The 24,182-nt window shown below is 43.1% G+C and overlaps 1 protein-coding gene across 1 annotated transcript in view; it reads right to left on the bottom strand.

Moving 5' to 3' along the window:
• Positions 1-24,182, bottom strand: part of LOC310789176 (NLR family CARD domain-containing protein 3-like) — a gene marked incomplete at its 3' end in the record, with an annotated part of 64,215 nt that overhangs the window by 22,791 nt on the left and 17,242 nt on the right. The window contains 2 exon segments of the mRNA XM_083650764.1: positions 13,233-13,408; positions 17,151-17,324. Coding sequence (XP_083506890.1) covers positions 13,233-13,408; positions 17,151-17,324 — 350 coding nt within the window.

Here is a 24,182-nt window from a genome sequence, read left to right on the forward strand (position 1 = left end):
GTTAAAAAACAACAAAACAGGCTTCGTCTGTTGCCTTCAATACTCTTTGTCTGCTACATCCGGGGTACCTCCACCGGCAATGTGTTTCACCTTCAATGTAGCTGCAATCTACAAGCAGGGTCCATGTATCAACACATTTCAAAGCCTAAATGTTAGTGGAAAGAGCGTCACTCCGACTGCATGGTTAACAAGTGAAACATTTGGTCACTCAACTGTTGGTGAAGTGGTTACAGCAGCAGTAGTGGGATTAGCTAATGTAGCTAACAGCTGCTGTGTGTGTGTGTGTGTGTGTGTGTGTGTGTGTGTGTGTGTGTGTGTGTGTGTGTGTGTGTGTGTGTGTGTGTGTGTGTGTGTGCGTGTGTGTGTGTGTGCGTGGAGGAGGCAGAGAAGTGCTGCTGGTATCGATAAACTTGATAGTGTAGAAAATGAGTATTGTATCCGTTTAAAATGTCGAGTAAGTATTTAAGTATTAATATTTTTGACAACCCGACGACCCTGTTTATCAAAATGGCTGTGGGGGAATCAGTTTCAAGATCCTGCATATTTTAATATAATATCAATACTTGGTGCCAGTGTCTCCCCCCTAGTGTGTGTGTGTGTGTGTGTGTGTGTGTCTGCTCTGTATGTGTGCGTGTGTGTGCGTGTCTCTGTGTGTGTATGTGCGCTAGGGTTGGCACGATGGACGATGGCATCGACCATCGTGATTGGCCGACCCCCCATCGACCTCTGAGCCTTCTACATCGGATCATCGTGATTAATTATCTGTTCGAAATAAATGTGTGCCGTTTTAATAATAAAAGAGGCCAAGTCCACTTACTGTGACGCGCGGGGGACGCGCCGGCGGCATTAAACAAGCGCACCCAGTTCAGTTCAGGAAAGCCTCCACTCCCCCTCCTCCTCCCCCTCCTCCGCTCTACTGCTTCTCTGAACAGGGGGCGCTTGTTTAATGTCGCCGGGGCGTCCCCCACGCGTGTCGGCTGTGTTGTTGTGAAAACTTTTTAAGACAAAGAAGAAACTTCACGTTCTTTCCTGTTTTCAACCCAAAGTGAGTACAAGTCTTCAACTGTGAATTTAACTCGCCTGTTTCCAAAGTGAAAGTTGGAATCGCTCCATATAGATACAGCAGCTGCGTTTCTCCAGCCATTCCTCCTAAACTCTTAACTTTTAAAAGTGGTTGCCGGAGTGGCAACCTGGCAGGAGCTTTTGGTTGCCCAAATAAAAATATGGTTGCCATTTTTGGTCGCCTTATATTTTGAGTAATAATGATACTATGCAGTCATAAGGAGGAACAAAGCCCCACCTTCCCCCATCACCCTGGGTGACTCCCCAGTCAACACTGTGGAGTCCTTCCACTTCCTGGGGACCATCATCAGCCAGGACCTAAAATGGGAGCTGAACATCAGAGCTCTCACCAAGAAGGCACAGCAGAGGATGTACTTTGTGCAGCAGCTGAAGAAATTCAAAGTGCCAAAGGCCACGATGGTGCACTTCTACACCTCCATCGTTGAGTCCATCCTCACCTCCTCCATCACCGTCTGGTATGCTGCTGCCACTCTCAAAGACACTAACAGACTTCAGCGCATCATCCGCTGTGCTGAGAAGATAATCGGATGCAACCTGCCATCCCTCCAGGACCTGCATGCAGCCAGGACACTGAAGCGGTCTCGCAAGATCATGGCCGACCCCTCCCACCCTGGCCACAAACTCTTTAAGACACTCCCCCACGGCAAGAGACTGAGGTCTGCCAAGACCAGAACCACCCGTCACAAGACCAGCTTCTTCCCAACCGCCATCAGCCTCACCAACAAGGCCCGGAAACCCCTTCCACCAAGGACCTCACTAACAACCCCCCCCCCCCCCCACACACACACACACACACACACACACACACACACACACACACACACACACACACACACACACACACACACACACAAACTCACTACCTCCTCCTAAACTCAACTGAACCCCCCCCCATAAAACTGAAACTCATATCTAATTTAATGCCTGTTTAACTGGGACTGTAAATTCATGTAAATTCCCTGCACATTAATGCCTATTTAACTTAGCCTGTAAATTTCATGTACATTCAATGTAAACTCTATTTAACTCCGACTGTAAATTCATGTAAATCCAACGTAAATTCATATTTATCATCCACAGAACACTTCACCACTCATGTACATATTGTATATATTTACTCGATTTGATTACACTTGCAACTTTGTGATTGTCTTTAGTTATCTTCCCACTTCTTATCTCTGTATATTGATGTGACCACTATGCTGCATACAGACACTAAGACAAATTCCTCGTATGTAACTTGCATACTGTGGCAATAAAAGTGATTCTGATTCTGATTCTGATAAGCCGGCTTAATAATGACGATGTGACAGAAAAGTATAATAGTCTATAGTATATAGTATAATAGGCCTATTCAGTGCGCGCACCGGGTGTAGTAGTAATAATTGTAGAGACCTCAGAAATATAGGTAAATGAGAAACGTGATAACAGTGTTTTCTTTCTTATGGGAAATGTGATTAGAGTGTTTTTATTCCAGTATGGGTGAATTTAATGAGAAACTACATTCACTGTGATGCTTGTTTTCTTGTGAATGTTCATTTTCCTATTTGCGCCAAGTTCTTATTGTTTGTTGAGTGACATGTTGCTAAGCCAATCGGGGATCGCGCTGCTGTGCTCTAAGCCAATGAAAAATGACTGGGGTGGGGCTAGGAGGAATCCGGAAAGCATACTAGGCTGTCACCAGTCTGGTCAGAGAGAGACACATGTGAAGACGTTTGGGAACTGAGCTGCGTGCAGTATAAAACAAAGTTTAACGTTTGGAGATAATAATATTTGTTGACTGAAATACGTCAAGGTATTGGCACAAATATTACTGTGCAGTCGAGACTCGTGTGCGTGTCGCAGTCCGAAACTCTTTTCTACAGTTTGAAGTGAAGCCAAGCCGAGCCGTTTTGTTGTTTTCATGACTAAAGTGATAACGTGCAAGTCTCGTAACTTACTATCAAGACGGACGTTTCTGCTCGAAATGGTAAATGGTAAATGGCCTGCATTTATATAGAGCTTTACAATCAGTAGATAGTCTACATTCACCCATTCATACACCAATGGCGGCAGGCTGCCACGCAGGGTGCCTACACACCATCGGGAGCAAGGAGGGTTAAACACAACGACAGCAGCTGGGAGGGAGCGGGGATCGAACCGCCAACCCTTGCGTCATTGGCCGACCCGCTCTACCTCCTGAGCTAAAGCCACTCCCCTCTTTTCGAACCCGCGTGAGGGACAGTCAGCTTAAATAACGCCGCAAAATCGCGAGAAGAGGATTAAAGTGGCTGGATCGTGAGTGGCCCACATATTTTCTTTGGGGTATTTTTGCACTATAAGGTAAATTAACACAAGGTACATTTGGAACTTTTATCTTATTATTGGGTAAACTTGAAACGTTTTTTGTTATTTTAAGATTCCTGGTATTGTGAATTTTGTGTTTATTGTGTGTTAAACCAATACAACACAATCTAAATACATTTATATTTGTTATTCCTTTTTATCTTGTTGTCCTGAACAATTTATTATTATTAGGTTTACACTTACATACTGATACACACATACTTACTTTTATTTCTGGGGAATACACATTTAGCTCATAGCGTTGAGTAATTCCACAGTGGAGGCACCGCGCTATTATTCATTTATTCAAGCCTGTAGCCTGTACTACGAAGCTAGTTTAATGCCTTATCCGAGTAAGTTTGAGTTTAAACCTGGTTTAGCCGTACTACAAAGCAAGTTAACTTTCAATCACCATGGCAACTGACGCTGCAAAGCTAACCTGGTCGCAACCAGGTTAGCTTCAGAGGATAAGATCAAAATCCATGAGAGACCCATATAATCGGCTCTCTGGAGTCACTCACCATTCATATAAGATCGCCATATGAAAAATAGATTGCAGTCAACTGAGAATAGAACAAGCAAAACATTCGTGGCTCTGTAGGCTACATAATTAAATTAAGCCTACTTACCACTTTATGTCTTAACAGCTCAACGATGCGTGGAGAAATATGATCACTATTAATCACCGCGGTGCATATCATGAACGGACCCTCAAATGGAGTGAGGGTGATATTCTGCTACATGCCAGAAAAGCCTATACATATAATATAGATATGGGATAAATATGGGATAGCCCCAATACTAAATATGCAGGCTATTCTTGCATCTTTCAGCTGGAACTGTGTCCTGTAGGCTGTATGCCAATATATGAGCAAAACTAGGCTAGTTTTTATCAATGATAACTATGCCCGCATCGTCTCAATTCAGTTCAGCAGTTTTCTCTTTTATAGTAGGCTATTAGGCTTTATACTAGGCTATTTTATATATGAATTATTCGATCAGTGCAACCACACACATGAGTGATAGAGATCATTATTCATTGAGCATGCGTTTCTAAATCTATGGTCTAAATAGGCTTACAGATTGTGGAAATGTATAGACTGAGATTACACATTTACATTTGTTGCTGCTGTATCAATGCAGCTGTATCAGACAGAAATCGCTGATCAAAGTAAATCAAATGACTGATGTGAATACAAGCTGCTGCTTTAGACAGCCCTTCAGCAGACTATCCAACGCGGATTTTCATTCTGACATTAAATCGCGGATACATTAAAGGTCCCATTCCGTGCAAAAGCTGTTTTTACTTGTAAATGCATATATACTGCTGTCAGCCCTCCCTGTAATGAGTGGTCACACGCTCAGAACTGCCACAGTTGGATTTGTCCCTATCCAGCGTCCCCCTGCAGTCTCCTCCAAGCCACACCCCCAAACGCTTCGTTTGCCCATTCGTTTGCCCAGAGGGGAATTGGGACGTCACTAGCTTCCTCCTGCATACTGCGCGGGTCTCTCTCACACAAGCTACCTGCACCATTTAGTCTATAGCCACAAAATTAACACTTCTAGCTGGAGCGACGCCAACTGTACGTGATCCAGCAACTGCAGAGGTGCATTCGGTAAGTCTAGGCATTTTGAGATGTCCTCTTTAGCGTAGTACCGTTAAGTTAACGATAACTCGCAACCTAGCGTGCTGGTCCACAGACGCTAATCTGATTGGCCGCTGGGAGCCTGGGGCGGGCTCTCCCTCAGCGGCCAATGGGAACTGTTAAGCTTAATTTATACTTATTAGAAAGTGTCGCTCAGCACATGGTCGCAGACGAAAAAGAAAGTGTCGCTCATGGTGTTGCATTTATACTTCAGAAGACGTTCGCCTCGGTTCAACGGTCACGTGACACTCGAACGCTATAAGCAGCTGCAGACAGCCAAGAGAAGAGAGGGAACGAAATGCACAGTGAAACCACCTTGGAGGCAAGATGTAACGTTCTTGGCTGCAGCCGCATATAAACAGCACACAACCAGACAACTCACCTCCCCTCTCTGGGAAATTGGTCACAACGTTCTTTGTGATTTTCACGAAGTCATACATCAAGGACAGGCTGATAAAAATAGCGGGAACACGTTCATTCATTTCAATCGAGCTTAAACTAGCGGGTGGACCCCAACCAAAACAAGGAAGCGCGTGCCGTCTATATAGCCAATCAGACTTGCGCGATACTATGACGTAGTCAGCGACACTAGACATTTCACCAGGTAGCAGACACTGCTCGCAGACACTTGAAAGTGTCGACTCAAGTTCTCATTTCTGTCGGCGACCGTTTCAAAAGTGTCGGCAGACGAAGCATAAATTGGGCTTTAGTTCTGAATATATTATAGAAACAGGCCATTCTTGGGAAGCGACGAGATGAGGAAGTGAGAACTCCGTCACAACAAACGGGGTTGCTATATTTTCGACAGATTAATCCAGAATCATGTTTTATGGACCAGAGACACACGTTTTTAAGAGGTTACAGCTGCACGAATTGGGACCTTTAAATATCCGCTAAAACTCTGATCATGCACTGCGCTTTCATTGAACGAGGAAATGGGTGTGGAAATGGGTTTGGGCGTGGATCAACTCAGCTGTTCATAATGTGATTGGCTAGCGCACCTCTTTCGCGTGGACGCGCGCCTGTGCACGAGTGAAAAACGTGCGCGTGCACAGGCAGATCCCAGATAAAGCCAGCTTCAGTTATCCAGTAGAAAACCAGCGTCGTAGTATCCTTAAACTAGATAGCTTTGATCCTGTTCAGTCAAACCAGATCAAAGTGACAGATCGCGGGTCTGTTAAGATAGCTTCGTAGTACAGGCTACTGAACTGACTCTTACTGATAAATAGGAGATCTAGCCAGCTCAACACCAACAGCTAGAAACTCAGGATCCTGTTATTGAAATGATATACTTAGGCCAGTATAACATCCAGCTCATTCTAGATACTGCTGTGTATGTGACTCTGCTGGTCAGAGCCTACAGGGGGCAAGAGGAGGTTACATAATGATAATAATAATAATAATACATTTGTGTAATTTTGTTTTCTAAACAAATCTTAGTTATTTTTTGTTTTTATAATGCATTTGCACTGAAAGGATTTGTTTAATTAATATTTGTGAACTTTCATTTTCATATATTTTTTAGCTGTTATTGTTCATATTGTGCTTAATTTATTAATTAAAAGCGTTATTTATAATGAAGTAGCCTATGCCTCTCATTCATGTTCATTCAGGGATACTATGATGACAGTGGTTTGGGGCCCCCACTCTAAGATTTTGCATGGGGCCCCAAACATTGAGATATATATGAATGATATCTCTTTTTATGTCGATGGCCCCAAAAGGCCCAGAAGCGGCCTTGGCCCGCCCGCTCTGTCCCCGCCGCAATCCCTCTCTCTCTCTCCAACCCGATCTCATGGGCTGCGTACAGTATGTATGACACGCGGGTGTTTTCTCGTGGAATACTTTCAGCGTGCAGTTCAGACGCACTTCGCCTCGTTACATTAGAAATCTAATATGCATACTTTGCAGTTAGCCGCGACGCACAACTATAAAGGGGCTCCCCTACCGCTGTAATCAGGAAATTCCACACAGTCTGCGGTCTTACTTCTTCTTCCTACATTCACCAATCTCAAATGAAAGTACACCTTTGAGCCACGGCTGTTGTCTCGGAGCACGCTGTTTGTTCCTTCTGAAATAGTCCATAGTTTACGAGTAGGTGTGTTTCCCCTGACACGGTTGTCCTCTTTTTCTCAAATGCCATTGTTTTTTCGTGCAAGCGGTTCATCTGGTTATTTGTCAGTCGAATCATCTTTCTTGCTGGTTCATTTGTGATGTTGACACCACACCAGGTTAACGTTAGTTGGGGCTTTCACACAGCCAGACAACTTCTATCTGTTTGGCCATATCAAACGTATGCTTGCAGCTGAGCCGGTGTGCGCGCAGCGTCTGACCTGAGTAAACACACCGCACGTGTCTACTGGGTTCCTTCTGGTAATTAGCAACATCGTTCCCATTGTAACAGCAATAAAATGTCAGCGTGTCACTCAAGTATTAAAAAATATTTATTTGGTGCATATTTTGCTGTTTGCTGCTGTGCTCATTTTTTACATGTTAAAACGTGGTTGCCACTATGGCAACCAAAGGCCAAGAAATGGTTGTCAATTTTTTGGGTTGCCCGGAACCGGGCATCCGTTAATGTCGAGCCCTGCTCTATGTGTACGCATGTGTGTGTGTCTATGTGTGCGCATGTGTGTGTGCCTGTGTCTGTGTGTGTGTTTATGTGTGCGCATGTGTGTGTGTCTGTGTCTGTGTGTGTGCGTGTGTGTCTATGTGTGGGCATGTGTGTGTGCGTGTGTGTCTATGTGTCTATGTGTTGTGCGTGTGTGTGCGTGTGTGTCTATGTGTGGGCATGTGTGTGTGCGTGTGTGTCTATTTGTTGTGCGTGTGTGTCTATGTGTTGTGCGTGTGTGTCTGTGTGTGTGTGTGTGTGTGTGTGTGTGCATGTGTGTGCGTGTGCGTGTGTGTGTGCGTGTGTGTGCGTGTGTGTGTGTGTGTGTGTGCGTGTGCGTGTGTGTGTGCGTGTGTGTGCGTGTGTGTGCGTGTGTGTGTGTGTGTGTGTGTGTGTTGGAACAGAATCTCCTCATGCATAATTGTCTCAATCAATGGGCAGAGTGAGATGGTTTGTCTTTTCTATGATCTTATTTCTTATGGTTTGAATAATGTCTTGTGTGAAGCACTGTCTATGTGTGTGTGTGTGTGTGTGTGTGTGTGTGTGTGTGTGTGTGTGTGTGTGTGTCTATGTGTGTGTGTGTGTTAGGGTTTAATATTTTTCCCGAAAATAACCCTGAAGGGTTAAAGTGAGCATTTATGAGAGATTTCAAAAATATCGAGATATATATCGTGTATCGCGATATAGCCGAAAAACATTGCAATATTCTTTAGAGGCCATATCGCCCAGCCCTACGCCAAGCATATTTCTTAACGGCCAAAAAAAACAACACATTTTTGTGTCACGTATACGTACATCTACTATCACTAACAGTAACATTAATACTAATAATTCATCTGAAGACAAACACTAATGCTAATAACACCAACAGCACAACACTATAAGACAACCAAAATTGTAGTACATTTACAGTAATAGGCTAATACTAACATTAAACTACAAAACTACAGCTATACAATACTAACAGAGAGAGAGAGAGAGAGAGAGTGAGGGTACTGTTGCACCTGGGAGGCAGCAAAGGGGTTAATTGTTTTCAGTTGAGAGAGAGAGAGAGAGAGAGAGAGAGAGAGAGAGAGAGAGAGAGAGAGAGAGAGAGAGAGAGAGAGAAGGGGGGGAGAGAGGACCGTCGAGCGACAGCGTGCATGAAAGTGAAGCAGAGTCAATACAGCTGAAAACTACGTAAAGTTACCAGAAGGAGAAAGACTCCGTAGGTGAAGTACACGGGACAAAACACCACAACGGATACATGTACACTAGTACTAGTTAACTGCTTGACCACTCGTGAGGGCGCAACTGCAACGAATGTAGGAGAGCGGAGGAGAGTTTGAGAGACACGCAGTGTGGCTGATTCGTGTGTAGCGGTGTTTGCTCAGCACACAGACACACACACACACACACACACACACACACACACACACACACACAGCACACTTTGCTGTGTGTGTGTGTGTGTGTGTGTGTGTGTGTGTGTGTGTCAGAGTGTTAGAGAGAGAGGAGCGCTCAGCCCCCACCTCTGTGAAATTCAGACAGCAGCAGGCAGATAAGAGGAGAGGAGAAGCCACAACACCAAAGTGCGACGGTGAAAACATTACTCGCCACGTGGCGGACAGACCCCTGATCGTCACTCGCCAAAGCTAAAATATGCCCGCCTGGCGGGTGGCGGGCTCTAATTTTGGGCCCTGTGTGTGTCTATGTGTGTGTGTGTGTGTCTATGTGTGTGTGTGTGTCTATGTGTGTGTGTGTGTGTGTGTGTGTGTGTGTGTGTCTATGTGTGTGTGTGTGTGTGTCTATGTGTGTGTGTGTGTGTGTGTGTGTGTGTGTGTGTGTCTATGTGTGTGTGTGTGTCTATGTGTGTGTGTGTGTGTGTCTATGTGTGTGTGTGTGTCTATGTGTGTGTGTGTGTCTATGTGTGTGTGTGTGTGTCTATGTGTGTGTGTGTGTGTGTCTATGTGTGTGTGTGTGTGTTAGGGTTTAATATTTTTCCCGAAAATGAGCCATACCGGGAAACGGGAAATTAAGACCTCTTTCCCGGGAATCCGAATTCATTTTTCTTTTTTTTTATACATCAAGGAGAAATATACCTATTAGTTCCCAACCTGACGAATGTATTATTTGGTGCCATTCATATTAATTAACTAAGGCAAAACATCACAATTTAACTAACTTTTTAGGCTGTTTTTAGTAGGCTGCACCTATATAGGTATTAGGCTATATAGTGCCGTTAGGGTTTATATAATTCACCAATCGCCTGGATTGACGTATGAATAAATCCTGTAGTAGCCTAGGCTAAATATTTTCTTAGAGAGTTGTGGAAACTGCCGTGGAAGGAATGGAGCCGTAAACGCGTCGATCAGCCTGTTTTCACGCTCTTTTACGCACAACATCAATGCTGTCTGATACCTGTCAACGTGTGCTTTTATATGGGCTGCTGCGCTGCGCTCTGGCGGCTGCACTGCTCGTCTTCCAGCCGTGCCCAGACATCTCCATACCGCATACCGGAGCCCGGCTGTATCAGACTATCTCCACCCCTCTGTGCACGGACATCGCCTACAACCAGACCATCATGCCCATTGCCCAACCTGGGGCACACGAACCGAGGACGCACGGCTGGGCTGATTGTCGTTTTCACCGCTGGTGAAGTTTGCACGGTGCTCAATCGCCGTCTCGTAGGCTACTGCATTAACGGTCATGACACAATCCCCTCAAGCAAGTCAGAAGTGTAGAAAAGAAAAGAAACATCGTGGGCTTTGTGTTTATTAGGCTATGTTGTGCAATAAGCTTTGAGTCTGTGTTCCACCGGCGCACAGCGCACAAAGGCGCATGGCCAAAACACGCCGAAATAAAATCAGAAATTAATTCCACTCTGCAAAGGATATCAAATTTCAAATGACTGGCTATAGCATTGTTGTCAGAGAAGATAGTATTAAAATCTGCCTGCAATACCTCGTTATTTGGCGCTATATAAATAGAAAATTGATTGATTGTTGGTTGATTGATTCACTTTGATGTCTCCGAAATGCCTATAGATCTTATTCGATTGACGTCACTCACGTACTGGCACGCCCACCGCCGCCATATTGTTGACATAACGCAGCAGCTCTCAAAGTGACAGCCTATGTAAGAGCAGCGTTTATAGGAAGTTAGCCGCTGTTAGCGTTACCTGTATCGTTCCAATTGTGTTCGGATGGTGACCTGCGTTAAGCATGGCTGTAGTAATGACAGCAATAAAGTCCCCGTGGTTTGTTTCTATCTCTACCGTCCACAGACGTGAAGGGAGCGACACTGAGGATACGTTAGCAGCACAGGAGAGGTGTGGATAGTTAGTTGAGACAGGTGAAACTTTCTAACAGCTCCTCACAGCAAAGTCTGTTCACCTCGTTCTTTTGTTTATTTATTACAGGCATTAACGGCTGCCGTCGGCAGCATACAAATAACAACTGTGGGGTTTTTATTGGTGTCATTAGCATCACTATTTTGTAATGGAACAGAAACAACAATAAGGCTGTTACTAGTTGTCAGCTGCAGCGCTGTGTGCGCGCAGGACGGTATGTCAACAATATGGTGCTGTCCAGGGTTAGAGAATAAGGTCTATACATGTACATCGTGATCATTTAATGACTTTACAATGCTTACAGTAGCCTAATATATTACATGTTATTTTAAAACATAGGCTACATCATTTAAGAAAGTAAACTGTCTGCATATTTCTAAATATAGGCCTATTCCAATATGTTCTGCATGTAAAAATACAACAACATTTTTTCCCGGTTTCCCGTCATTGATTTTCCAGAAAACAGGAAATGGGTTGGATGCCATTTCCCGGGAATCCCGTTTCCCGGGATTAAACCCTAGTGTGTGTGTGTGTGTGTGTGTGTGTGTGTGTGTGTGTGTGTGTGTGTGTGTGTGTGTGTGTGTGTGTGTGTGTGTGTGTGAAGCACTTTGAGCTGTATTTGATCTGATGAAAGCTGCTGGATGGGGGATCAGGCTGTTTGGAACAAACCGCTTCACAGCTTCTGGAGGAAACTGCTGTTGGTTTTAAACAGAGTTCAATGTGAAACCACGCCCTCTTTGACCTCTAACTGCTCCTTCATACTTTAACACTCCACTTAAACTTTCAACGAGTCAGCACTTTTAGGACTTTATCTTAACTCAGCTTTAAATTATCGTTTGTACTCTTTGAGAAATCACACAGGCTGGACTTTAGTAATAAATCTACACAAGACTGTGACAGTTCACACAACTTTAACACAACATACATATATTATACATCAAACTCTTGAGCTACTTCTGCTCTCACTCACAGAGTCTAAATATAAGTGATGTGATGGATAGTTTTTGAGATATTAAGGTTTGTTTGGCACAACTCATACTAGTTAACTGAGTTCACTAAGTGCTGTTTTTGTTGTTGTGATGTCATGCTGATTCGTCCTATATAAATAAAGTTATTTATTTATTATTATTAGTAGTAGTTGTAATATTATATTACTATTTGAGTTTTTTTTTTAAATAAGTGGGTCTTTAATTTCTTTATGAAGTTATAAACCTGAGAGAGAGACATAGACAAAACAGAGAGAGAGAGAGAGAGAGAGAGAGAGAGAGAGAGAGAGAGAGAGAGAGAGAGAGAGAGAGAGAGAGAGAGAGAGAGAGAGAGAGAGAGAGATGTAGATTGTGGTAAGAAGTGGTCTCAGCTCGTCTAAACACAGTTGTTTGTGCTCATCTGTACGATGGCAGTGTGTCAGGATTTTCCATGGACACACCTACTTTTCAGAGCAGCACGCCCACGGGTGCGTTTGGGAGCACAAAGCTGCTTGCTATCTTCCCGGCACCGGGCGCACGGCCTGCAGGTGTGCAGGTGGACGATAGGAAAGAGAGCCAGCACAGACGCAAACGCTACCGCAGATGCCTTCTGCACCGGTGTACGCTATAGGGCCCCAACGCTTTAACGAAACATGTCCTCCTAACTCTCATAATCCATTCATCAAATCCCACCAAAAGTAAGACATGTTGAGCATGTTGCTGGAACACACCCAAACTACCACTAGTGGGTGCTAAAAATGCAAAAAGTTCATATCTTATCTGTATTTCTCTATCTCTATATGTGTCTATATACCTACAGTAGTAATGTTTTGTCTCTCTGTCTTTTCAAATTGTGCCTGGACGCCTCAATTGCCGCGTGCAGCTATATTTTTTAACTTGAACTGTTCTCTCTTAGAAAGTCCCTCAGGAGGGTTAGGGTTATATACGCTTATAAGTCATAATGGCTATAGGCTCACAGCTGCTTTCACATTAAGTCTCTTAGAAAGTCCCTCAGGAGGGTTAGGGTTATATACGCTTATAAGTCATAATGGTTATAGGCTCACAGCTGCTTTCACATTAAGTCTCTTAGAAAGTCCCTCAAGAGGGAGCTATTGTCCACGGTCGTTCATACAACTAAAATTAGGCGGTCACACCAAGTCAGTTTCCTTGTAAGTGAAAACATACCTGGGTGAATAAAATAACTCTGATTCTGATTAAAGACCTGACATTGAAGCTAGTTTGTTAATGAATCAAACTAAATACACACTTACATTTCCTCACACCTGGTTTCAGCCTCTGCACTCCACCATGGTCCACACTGGAGGAATAAACAAAGGCTCCTGGATAATTGTAGTGCAGGTCCAGCTCCCTCAGATGGGAGGAGTTGGAGTTCAGAGCTGAGACCAGAGAATCACAGCCTTCCTCTGAGAGCAGACAGCGTGACAGCCTGCACACACACACACACACACACACACACACACACACACACACACACACACACACACACACACACACACACACACACACACACACACACACACACACACACACACAGTTTCATTATATGGAGGTATAGATCATTGACTGTAAAAAGAATGGACAGGATATCAGCTCTTTTCAGTGAGGCCAAATCATCTTAGATCGCCGCCCTGGCGGTCAGTCCCAGTATAGGTCACAAGTCCCGCCTCCGCCATGTTAGTGGGTGGGAAATGAGCCAAACTAAACAATCAACGTACACATCAGATATTATTTCCCAAAGGTGGTTTCTATCATTTTAGATCATTCTTATCATGCTAATCATGTTCAAGTGGTCATGTTTCTGATCAGTTTGTTTTTAAGTAGTTATTTGACGATATACAAAGGGATGATTGACAGCTGTGGCAGCCAGTCTCAATTCACAATTGTGAAAAAAAAATATTATTGTCCTTTAGAGCCATCGCGATCTGACCTTCTGTTTCCCAGAAAATGTCAACATTTCTCTGATTGGATAGTGGGAGGTGGACTATATGTCCGCCCTGCATGCAGGGCTACAGGAGAGAGACAGAGTAGAGTGGGGGGTTTGGAGTTACTGACCAAACACTCTATTTCAGTGATTGCTGTCAGAATATAGAGCCATTTAACATTTAGGCTATTTTAACACAAAAACATCGCTGAATGGACCTTTAAACAATGTTAATGTTGCCTTGTAATCTGCAAGTGGTTTTCTTAGCAGTTGGGTTTGGGTTTGGCCATGGTGACGTGTAGCAGCACCTGGTGGAGATCTGCACTCTACTGAGTGCACTTTTCTACTTTTGTTTTACTTGTGTTTATGCCTACAAAGCAAATGTTACTTTGTACTTGTGTCCAAGTTAAGGTGTCCATAAAATAGAATAGTACAAAACACCCTTAAATTGTGTGCTTATGTTTAACCTAAAATGTTTAACCTTATGGAGAAGATGTAAGGGTGTTTTGTGCAGTCCATTCTATTTTATGGACACCTTAACTCGGACCCTAATGGAAACCTTAAAGGATTGGTTTTCCGTGGGGAATATGAATATATATTAAATCTCACGCCCCTAAGGTTTTCGAATCCGTTGAAATTTTTGAAATTGGTGGTTTACTCACAGAGATATCAACCGAAATCCACTCTGTGTGTGTGTGGGGGGGGGGGGGGGGGGGTGGTGGGGGGGAGGTGCGGGTGCGGGGACTCGAAATACTACATTTCCCACAATGCACTGGGCTCGCGTGGCCTTCGTTTTCATGCCCACCCCTCAGGCATTTGGCTGATATCAAACTCCAGTAGGTGGCGGTAATGCACATATATGTTTGCCGCCATAAAACTCATAGAAGAAGAAGAAGAAGGCTTCGACAATAAAAGATACAAAGAAGAAGAAATAAATCGAAAATAAAATTGCCTCCAAATTGCACCAAATGTAAAGGGTAGTATATATGTCGGGAGATGTCTTCATAAAAAAAAATTCATGCATTTTAAGGCATTTTCGTAGGAGTTACGCGCATCTGATGTTGTAACTATTTTCTGTAAAAATGTGTAAAAACGGGTACATTGCTCAGCGTTGATTTCGTTACTTCAACCCACCTACTACTAGATGTAAAATTTGACGATCTTTCCAATGCCGCCAGTCCCGTGTCTATTAGTGCTTCCGTTCCCGAGATATGGTCTCTTTGCAAGGAACTATGGGAAGCTAACCTAGCTACAGTAGGCTAGTGGTGGAAAAAGATGGCTGCCTTTTTGTTTTTGTCAAGGCCTCTGAAGGGGCGTGGAGGACCTCTAGAGGCGGGACCATGGCCAACAACAGTTGTAGTTCATAGGTGCACGACTTCCGCAAGGCGGGGATTGTCGCTCTGACGCGTTTCGCGTCAGAGCGACATGGAAATAATGTGATAGATGCTTGATAGGCATGGCAGTGAATATCCAATTTCAAAAATTTCAACGGATTCGAAAACCTTAGGGGCGTGAGATTTAATATATATTCATATTCCCCACGGAAAACCCATCCTTTAACATAAGGAGCTTTGTGAAACTGGGCCCTGATCCTAAAATCGCCCCTGGTGTTCCTACATGTCTTCAGTCCTACTCCCCACGTGGGCTACCTCGCCAAAGGGCCTTTCTGTGTGGAGTTTGCATGTTCTCGCCGTGCTCCACTGGGGTTCTTCCATATATAAGCCTCACTAAAAAGATGCACAAGATCGTCGTCTGACTGGCAGCAGTTGGAAGAAGTTGGTCCCCGGGTGCTGCTCACCGTTCCTGGCCAGACCATGAAGGAATGAGGGACGAGCCAGGATCCTTCAAAATAATATGAAATATCCTTAAAAATGTCATGAAGTCACAATGACATGGCTCTGCAGAGAGCTTTTATTATGCCTCCGCCGGCGATAGCCAGGCCGGAGGCATTATGGATCCGGGTTGTCCGGCCGTACGTCCGTACGATGTTTGTTAACGCGATATCTGAGGAACGCCTGGACGGAATTTCATCAAATTTGCCTCAAACATCGACTTAGACTCAAGGATGATCTGATTAGATTTTGGTGGTCAAAGGTCAAAGGTCAAGGTCACTGTGACCTCTCGAACGCCATTTTCAAGCTTGTTAACGCGATATCTCAGGAATGCCTTGACGGAATTTGATCAAACTTGTCTCAAACATCGACTTGTACTCAAGGATGAACTGATTACATTTTGGTGGTCAAAGGTCAAAGGTCAAGGTCACTGTGACCTCTCAAACGCCATTTTCCAGCTTGTTAACGCCATATCTCATGAATACCTTGACGGAATTTCATCAAATTTGCCTCAAACATCTACTTAGACTCAAGGATCAACTGATTAGATTTTGGTGGTCAAAAGTCAAAGGTCAAGGTCAATGTGACCTCTCAAACGCCATTTTCAAGCTTGTTAACATGATATCTCAGGAATGCCTTGACGGAATTTAATCAAACTTGTCTCAAACATCGACTTTGACTCAAGGATGAACTGATTACATTTTGGTGGTCAAAGTTCAAGGTCACTGTGACCTCTCACACACCCAATTTCCAAGCTCTGTAACGCAACATCACAGGAGCGCCTTGACGGAATCTCTTCCAATTTGCCTCAAATGGCGATTTGGACTCCAAAATGAACTAATGGCGGAGGCATAAGTCCGCGTTGCGGTCGTTCTAGTTTTGACTCAGATACATGTGTGGAAGCAACAAAACTCATAGGTGGAAAACAGCAACAGTTGTATGTTTTGGAGGAACTGACAATGATCAAAAACATGCGGTCGTCACGCACGGCTAAAGTAGAAACCACTTAGCGGATGGAGAAGCTTTTCACTACAGTCTGCCACACTGTAGTGAGCAGTCATGCTCACAAGAACGGAGTGGACGCAGGATCTCAATATATTCAATATATATCACTGATGTGACATCAAAGTAAGTTTACGTTCAGAACTACTCTCATACATTAGTGTTTAGACCCAAAACATGACTGACAGTGTTATCTCATTTGTGTGTGTGTGTGTGTGTGTGTGTGTGTGTGTGTGTGTGTGTGTGTGTGTGTGTGTGTGTGTGTGTGTGTGTGTGTGTGGGAGAGAGAGAGAGGGAAAGAGGGAGTGTCACTCAACAATGTCTTGCAAATACATTTTTTTTGTGAATGCCATATTTGATGAGCTGTGGGAGCCGTGTCAAAACACATGAGGAAAGCTGTGAATGGATCTTACCTGAGAGTCTCCAGTCTGCAGTGTGGACTCTGCAGTCCAGCAGAGACCAGCCTCACCCCGGAATCGTGAAGCTCGTTGTTACTTAGGTCCAGCTCTTTCAGATTGCAAGACTGGGAGCTGAGAACTGAGGCCAGAGCTTCACAGCTTCTCTCTGACAGCTGACAGCCACTCAGTCTGCATGAGAATTAGTGATGGAGACAAACAACTTTAAAATGTTTTCCATTTAGCACTCATAAATGATAAACCACTTTTTGTGTTTTCAAGTATAGGTGGTGCTATGCCAAATAGCATTAAATTAGGCACTGCACTCTGTCAGGTTCCCAGCAGTGCAATCCCCAAGTTTGAAGTCAATTGGAAGAACGGTTCTTGAGATAAACTACTTTCTGTGTTGCCAGTAGGTGGCGCTATGCCAAATTGCAAAAGATTTCAGCACTGCACTCCATCAGGCCCCCCTAAGTGCACTCCCCAAGTTTGATACATTAGTAATACAATTTACAATTAAGTTTAATTCAATTAAAGTGCCGTATTCTCATGATGCACCATGGATTTCTAACCAAATGACTCAATGCAGCTCATTGGCTATTGCTGTCATTCAATTATCATTAACCATTTATTTAGTCATCTGTTGTTTGCCTAACATTATGTAATGATTAGTGGTCATGATTGTGAACGTTCATGTTACTGTGATTAGTGACATATCCCACAGTGTGCTGTGAAACGGTAACCTCACTGTGCAGTGAAAATCACTGAGCAGCACCCAACGTGGTAACACTTTATAATAACTATACACTATAAAGTATTAATAAACCATTATTAAATACATAATTCATCATGAATTCATCATTTATAAAGCATTATTCATACATCACTAAGCATTAGTAACACAGTTGTAAACATTTTATTCCTGATTAATAACCTAATCTCTAATGTGTTTAATGATTGTATTCTCATACTTTGTAAATGATAGATGCACCATTTATAAATACGTATTATATCAATTACAAACCATTTACTTAGGAGTTGTTAATGGTTCATAAGATCATTTAGAACGTGTAAGTAAATGATTAAACAACGTATGTACATTCATGTGTACATTTGTGCATATGATTTGGACATGGTTAGTGAGTGTTAATAGATGGTTTATCAACACTTATTGATACTCAAACTCATGATTAATTAAGGTAGTTACTAGTCATTAGTTAAGTATTTCATGTGAGCTCATCTAAAGTGAGGACTATCTATGCCTTATAAAGCATGTAATAAATGAGATAGGAGGTCTGGGCTGGCCTTGACCAATGGAGGCAGATGTCTGAATGCCCAAACGGCCAGGGGGGTGATTCTGAGAGATGTGTTTCACTCAGGGTTTTGTGTCTCTAAGAGGGTCAGAATTGCATGATGGGGAAAAATGCAAATTAAGCCTCCCAGAGCCTTTTAAACAGCCAATAGGAGGATTTTCTTGAATAACTTTGGAACCGACGCTCTGATCTTTCTGAAATTGTCATCGCTTATCCAGGAAGTGAGCATGGGCTTTACAACGAACCCATCCATGAGTCTCTACGACCTCGGGAAGTGGGTGAAATTGACATTTTTGTGTATTTTTATAGGTTTTTAAGTGTCAAAGGTGTAATAATTATTTATCCCTAAACAGTAGATAGGTGGGGTTTGTAATGGTAAATTATTGATCAAGTGTGTATTGATTGATTAATTATTAGCTATGGCAATTCTATGATGTATTTTGTGAACTGTTTTTCACCACATTGTAGAAGATTGCTGTACAGAGTTTTCCTGTGAGAACCTGTGTCCTGTTGTGACTAGACTGGATTTGTTATGTATTCTAGTGAACATCAGATTAGCTACATGGCTGAATGGAAACTTACTAGGCTGAATGGAACTGTTAGACAGTAGTGGAAAATCACTGCCCTCCACGCTGGGGGGCGGGCGTCGATAGTTTCAGTATATGATGTGAAGTAAACAATAATGCGGGGCTCTTGCATTGACAACGTGGTCAGGAAGAGACCTCTCTGAAGAGATGTTATTGTGGAATAAAAACCTCCTAGAACACTTGAAACGGATATTTCATTATTGATCAATCGGCAGGACATTGCAGGTGGATTTTTCCTCCACAACTTGGGGGCTCGTCCGGGATCTCACGACTGGGATGCGGACCTCTGGCATGTCGACTGGTGATAACCTCCTGTCAAAGTTGGACCTGAAAGCTCGATTAATGCTAAGAGAGCAGGAGTCGACATGCGGAGGAATGTAGCCCAGCGCTGTGATCTGCGGAACCTGGTGAGGCAAATACACACTGAATGCAATGTTGATTGATCGGTTTTATGTCAAATTGAGTAGCTGTGAAATTTAGAATAATGTTATACAGTTGGTTCTAAAAATAGACAATTGTAACTGCTGCTAAAAGCTACAGGTCTGGGGGATGTGTGTGCGTGTAAAACGGATGTAACCACTGCCTTAGTCAAAATAGGATTTGTCTAGAAGAGAGTGGTGCGGGGTCAAAGGGGATGCTCGCGTGAGATAATATTAGATAAAACTCACTATTGCCGTTATCGGATATACTCATCGCCTTGGATAACGGATCCAGAAGAGGGTGAGGCGTGCGTTAGCAGGAGGCGCACGCGTAAGGTAACTTACTAGAGCCGACTCATATTTGGGCAAGATTTAGAGAAGAATAAATCGGCCTGTTTGTCGACGGGCAAACAGTAAAGACGCAGACGCAGGTTGAAAGGTACACTTGGCGTCGACGTAAGTTGAAAGGTATACTTAGCGTCTAAAACTGCAGTATAAAGGGGTAAAGCAGCACATACCCAGACCTGAGCGTTGCGAAAGGAGGTATAAATTATATGTAAAAAAAGAAAAAAGAAAAGTTGTTTTCAAAAGGTCTTTTTCCTTTGAACAAAAAAAAAAGAAAAAAAAAAAAAAAGGGGAGAGTGTGGGTGAAACTGAGCAGTGAGGCTCATTGAGGAAGAAAAAAAATTAGAAAAATGAATGGGAAATGAATGGGAAATGACTGAGATATGAATGAGAAATTTCTGAATGAGAAAAATGAGAGGAAGAAAAATCACAAAGTTCACAAACTAAACTTTTTGTTGTGGGGCTAAACGTTCAAATTGAACTTTTTGTTTTGGGATACAAGCGTTAAACAGGGGCTAAACATTCAAATTCAACTTTTTATTTTGGGGCTTAAACGTTCATATGTGTGTAGATAAGCCGGCCGGCAGGGGACAAACAGGGTTGTTTATTTTGTTATGTGGATCCACAGTTATGTTTTATTTTAACCCATACCTGCCTACAAAAGAAGGACTCAAGTGTGGTTGTTATTTTGTTTTTATTGGTAATATCATAAGGTATTGGTTTTGATTTCGCACACACAAACAAAACCACAGCTGTTTAGAGAAAGCTCACGAGGAGCTATGGGTTTGTATAAATATGGGTTTGTGTAAATACACACCAGGGAAAGCACATTTGTCTCAAGCAGACCTACACGCCACATTTAGAGGGAAATATAGACTGTATAAAAGTTATGGTCTAGGTGGTTTTGAAGAACCACAGAAAAACAACAGCAACACATTTATGAAGGGGAAAAGAAAGTATGTCTGCCAGAAGCAATACATACGGCCATACATATCATTTATTATGTGAGGAGTTTAATCTTTCGCTAGTGTCTCTTAATGTGTCTTAAAAGGTCTCAACCTGGAAATTGACCCGTGCCTCACCACCACCATGTAGCAGACTGAGAGTCAGCGCCAGGCTCAACTACACTGAAGACCACCAGCAGTCCAGGCTCCAGGGGAGACGATCAACACTCCGGGCAGGCTTCAGCCAGGGAACCGGCAGCAGCATCCGTACCAGCAGCCACTACAGCCCTGAACACCGCAGCTAGCGGCCAGCAATGGGAGAGAGTAAAATCTCTCCCTCCCGTGTAAGTGTTTCACCACACCGGTGTAAACGGGCTACAGAAATGCAATATGAGTGGTTTGCTTGCTGTAAAAGAATATATGACTGCCGTGGAGTTTTCGATTCATAGGCTTGGCCCGGAGGTTGACGCCACCTGGACAGTAACAGCGGAGAGGACTCAACGAAGCGAATCAAGACGGAGCGGAGAGGGTGTGAGGCGCTGGTCAATCACAGGCGAGAGACTGACACGGCCGGAGACGCAAGCCAGTTGAGGGTGGAGGAGTTCACAGCAGAATTTTCTCCAAAGACACCAATTATGAGCAGATAAGTAATGACACACATGAACATTTGCATGTTACAGCTGTTTGACAAACCATTGTTTTAGTAAGAGAATCACACACTCAAGTGACATTATGTACATGCAATGCACACAGAGCAAAAGTACTTTTATGCATTAGTACAGTATTGTTTAATAGAAGTTATGTTTTTTTTTAGGAAAAGTGAGTGTTTAGCCTGGAAAAACCCTTATTGCCAAGCGAAAAGGTAAATGTTTGTGAACACACTGAGATTTCTCTTCCCCCCCCGCTTCTCAGCCTGAAGCCTTGAAACCTGCAGCACCCTCCAGATAACCACAGTGCATAGCGCACACACATTTTCCCAAGAGGACTGAGAGAGAGGCAGAGACAAGTTAAAGGGTGTCTCTCTCTAAAAATAAGTATATAGAAAAACTGCTAAATTAATTGACACATGCGTTATATAACGCATCTGTCAAAGGGGGTAAGCAGCTTTTGTTTTTGTGTCTGTTTTTTGTTTTGTTTTTAAGTTTTTGTTGTTGTGGTGTATGTGTTTTGTGTGCCTGTGTGACTGAGACAATCAGATGGACAAGCAGACTGAGATAAGCAGATTGGACAATCACCATGGGACGATCTCCAATGCCAGATGCTGAGATCCAGCCCCCCCCATATCCTTCACCAGTGCAATTAGCTTAGGCTTTCCACACACACACACACATGCGTGAGCTGGACCACAGACGGTTTCCCCATGACGAATCGGATGCAGAGAGTCGTACTTTGCGTGGTTTGTGTAAAAAACTGTGATCATGTGTATTAAAAAAGCGTTTTGGAGTCATGGGAGACAGGGGAGTGTGAACACAGTGTGAATGAGTGATGTTTGACGGTGAAAGGTGTGTGATCGTTGAAGGCAATGTTATTGTACACCAGTTAGACAGGAGAAAGGGGACTCCAGTGTGACTGGAGAGCGGAGAGGAGGACAAAGACTTGAGACATGACTTGGACTTGTAAAATAGACTAGATTGACCATTTGCATCAAAATTGGGTCGTGGGTTCAATTTCCCAGCCTCTGAGTGGGCTGCATGCCAAAGTGCACTTGGTGTGTAGCCTATGTCTGCCAGAGGTTTGGAAATCGTCAACAATTGTAGTAAGAAACCCGAAAAAAGAAGAAAAAAAAAACATTTGTAGCCTGTGAGAATGTTTTTGTATGAAATGTGAATAGCGGCTTGCTGATATGAGTGGATAGTGGAGGACGAAGTGGGAGGCGGGCCAAAACGATTTAGTGACTTCGACTACCAGGATCCAACACCAGTGAACAGGAGCCAATTACCAGAAATGTGTAAACTGTGTTTTTAAGAAGAAAAAAATATGCCAAAAAGTGTGGAACAATAAAAAAGGCCATTGACCTCTGACACACTTCGTTTATGCTATGAAATCTTGGGTAAATAATCATGCTTGATTTGATATTAGCATAACTAAGAGTTTGATTTGAGCAAATGATACATTGTAACATAAGTATGTATTAAGTATTAAGTAAGTAACCGAAATGAAGGACTTATTAATTGTGATTGTGAACACATAGGGAAATTTTAATCTATATAGATGTGTGAGATGATACATTTTTTTCTAACAAGTTAAGGATAATAGTTATGTTAGTTTTCTTTGACTGTGTTTGAACTTATAGTTTATTATCAATAATTTATTTTTAATATTGATAATAATGATTTATTCTTATCAAAAGTGTGGAATTGTAATGGTAAATTATTGATCAAGTGTGTATTGATTGATTAATTATTAGCTATGGCAATTCTATGATGTATTTTGTGAACTGTTTTTCACCACATTGTAGAAGATTGCTGTACAGAGTTTTCCTGTGAGAACCTGTGTCCTGTTGTGACTAGACTGGATTTGTTATGTATTCTAGTGAACATCAGATTAGCTACATGGCTGAATGGAAACTTACTAGGCTGAATGGAACTGTTAGACAGTAGTGGAAAATCACTGCCCTCCACGCTGGGGGGCGGGCATCGATAGTTTCAGTATATGATGTGAAGTAAACAATAATGCGGGGCTCTTGCATTGACAACGTGGTCAGGAAGAGACCTCTCTGAAGAGATGTTATTGTGGAATAAAAACCTCCTAGAACACTTGAAACGGATATTTCATTATTGATCAATCGGCAGGACATTGCAGGTGGATTTTTCCTCCACAGGTTACTCCCCTAAGGCTTTGCAGATGGGGCGGTTCACTTGGGATCAATTGACCTATCGCTAAGCCACGCCCCGAACGCAGACGAGCCAATCACAGCGCGTGCAGCTCTACAATACACTCGGACATTCTCAGCTTAGAGCTCCATAGAGAAGCACTAGAAAACGCGAGTTTCCTCTGGTTTTATACATTTATAAGTTGAAAAAATGGTCAAAACGATATGCATGGGGGTAAATGCAACATTACGAGGTATCCTGGGAGGCCAGGCAATTGATAATATTAAACTAGTAAATGTAGATCCACTCACATCCACAATGCTACTGTTTTGGAGTTAAATCTGCGATCGTGGTGAGTGACAGCGAGATGTGTGTGTGTGTGTGTGTGTGTGTGTGTGTGTGTGTGTGTGTGTGTGTGTGTGTGTGTGTGTGTGTGTGTGTGTGTGTGTGTGTGTGCGTGCGTGCGTGCGTGCGTGCGTGTGTGTGTGTGTGTGTGTGTGTGTGTGTGAGACAGGGTTTGTCCGTCCAGTTTAATAAAATACATTTAGTAGCGACGGTCCACTGATGATAAATCTTGGCCTTCAAAATAATATGAAATGTCCTTAAAAATGTCATGAGGTCACAATGAC

This window comes from Poromitra crassiceps (assembly GCF_964638095.1).
Source record: "Poromitra crassiceps genome assembly, chromosome: 14".
NCBI lineage: Eukaryota > Metazoa > Chordata > Actinopteri > Beryciformes > Melamphaidae > Poromitra > Poromitra crassiceps.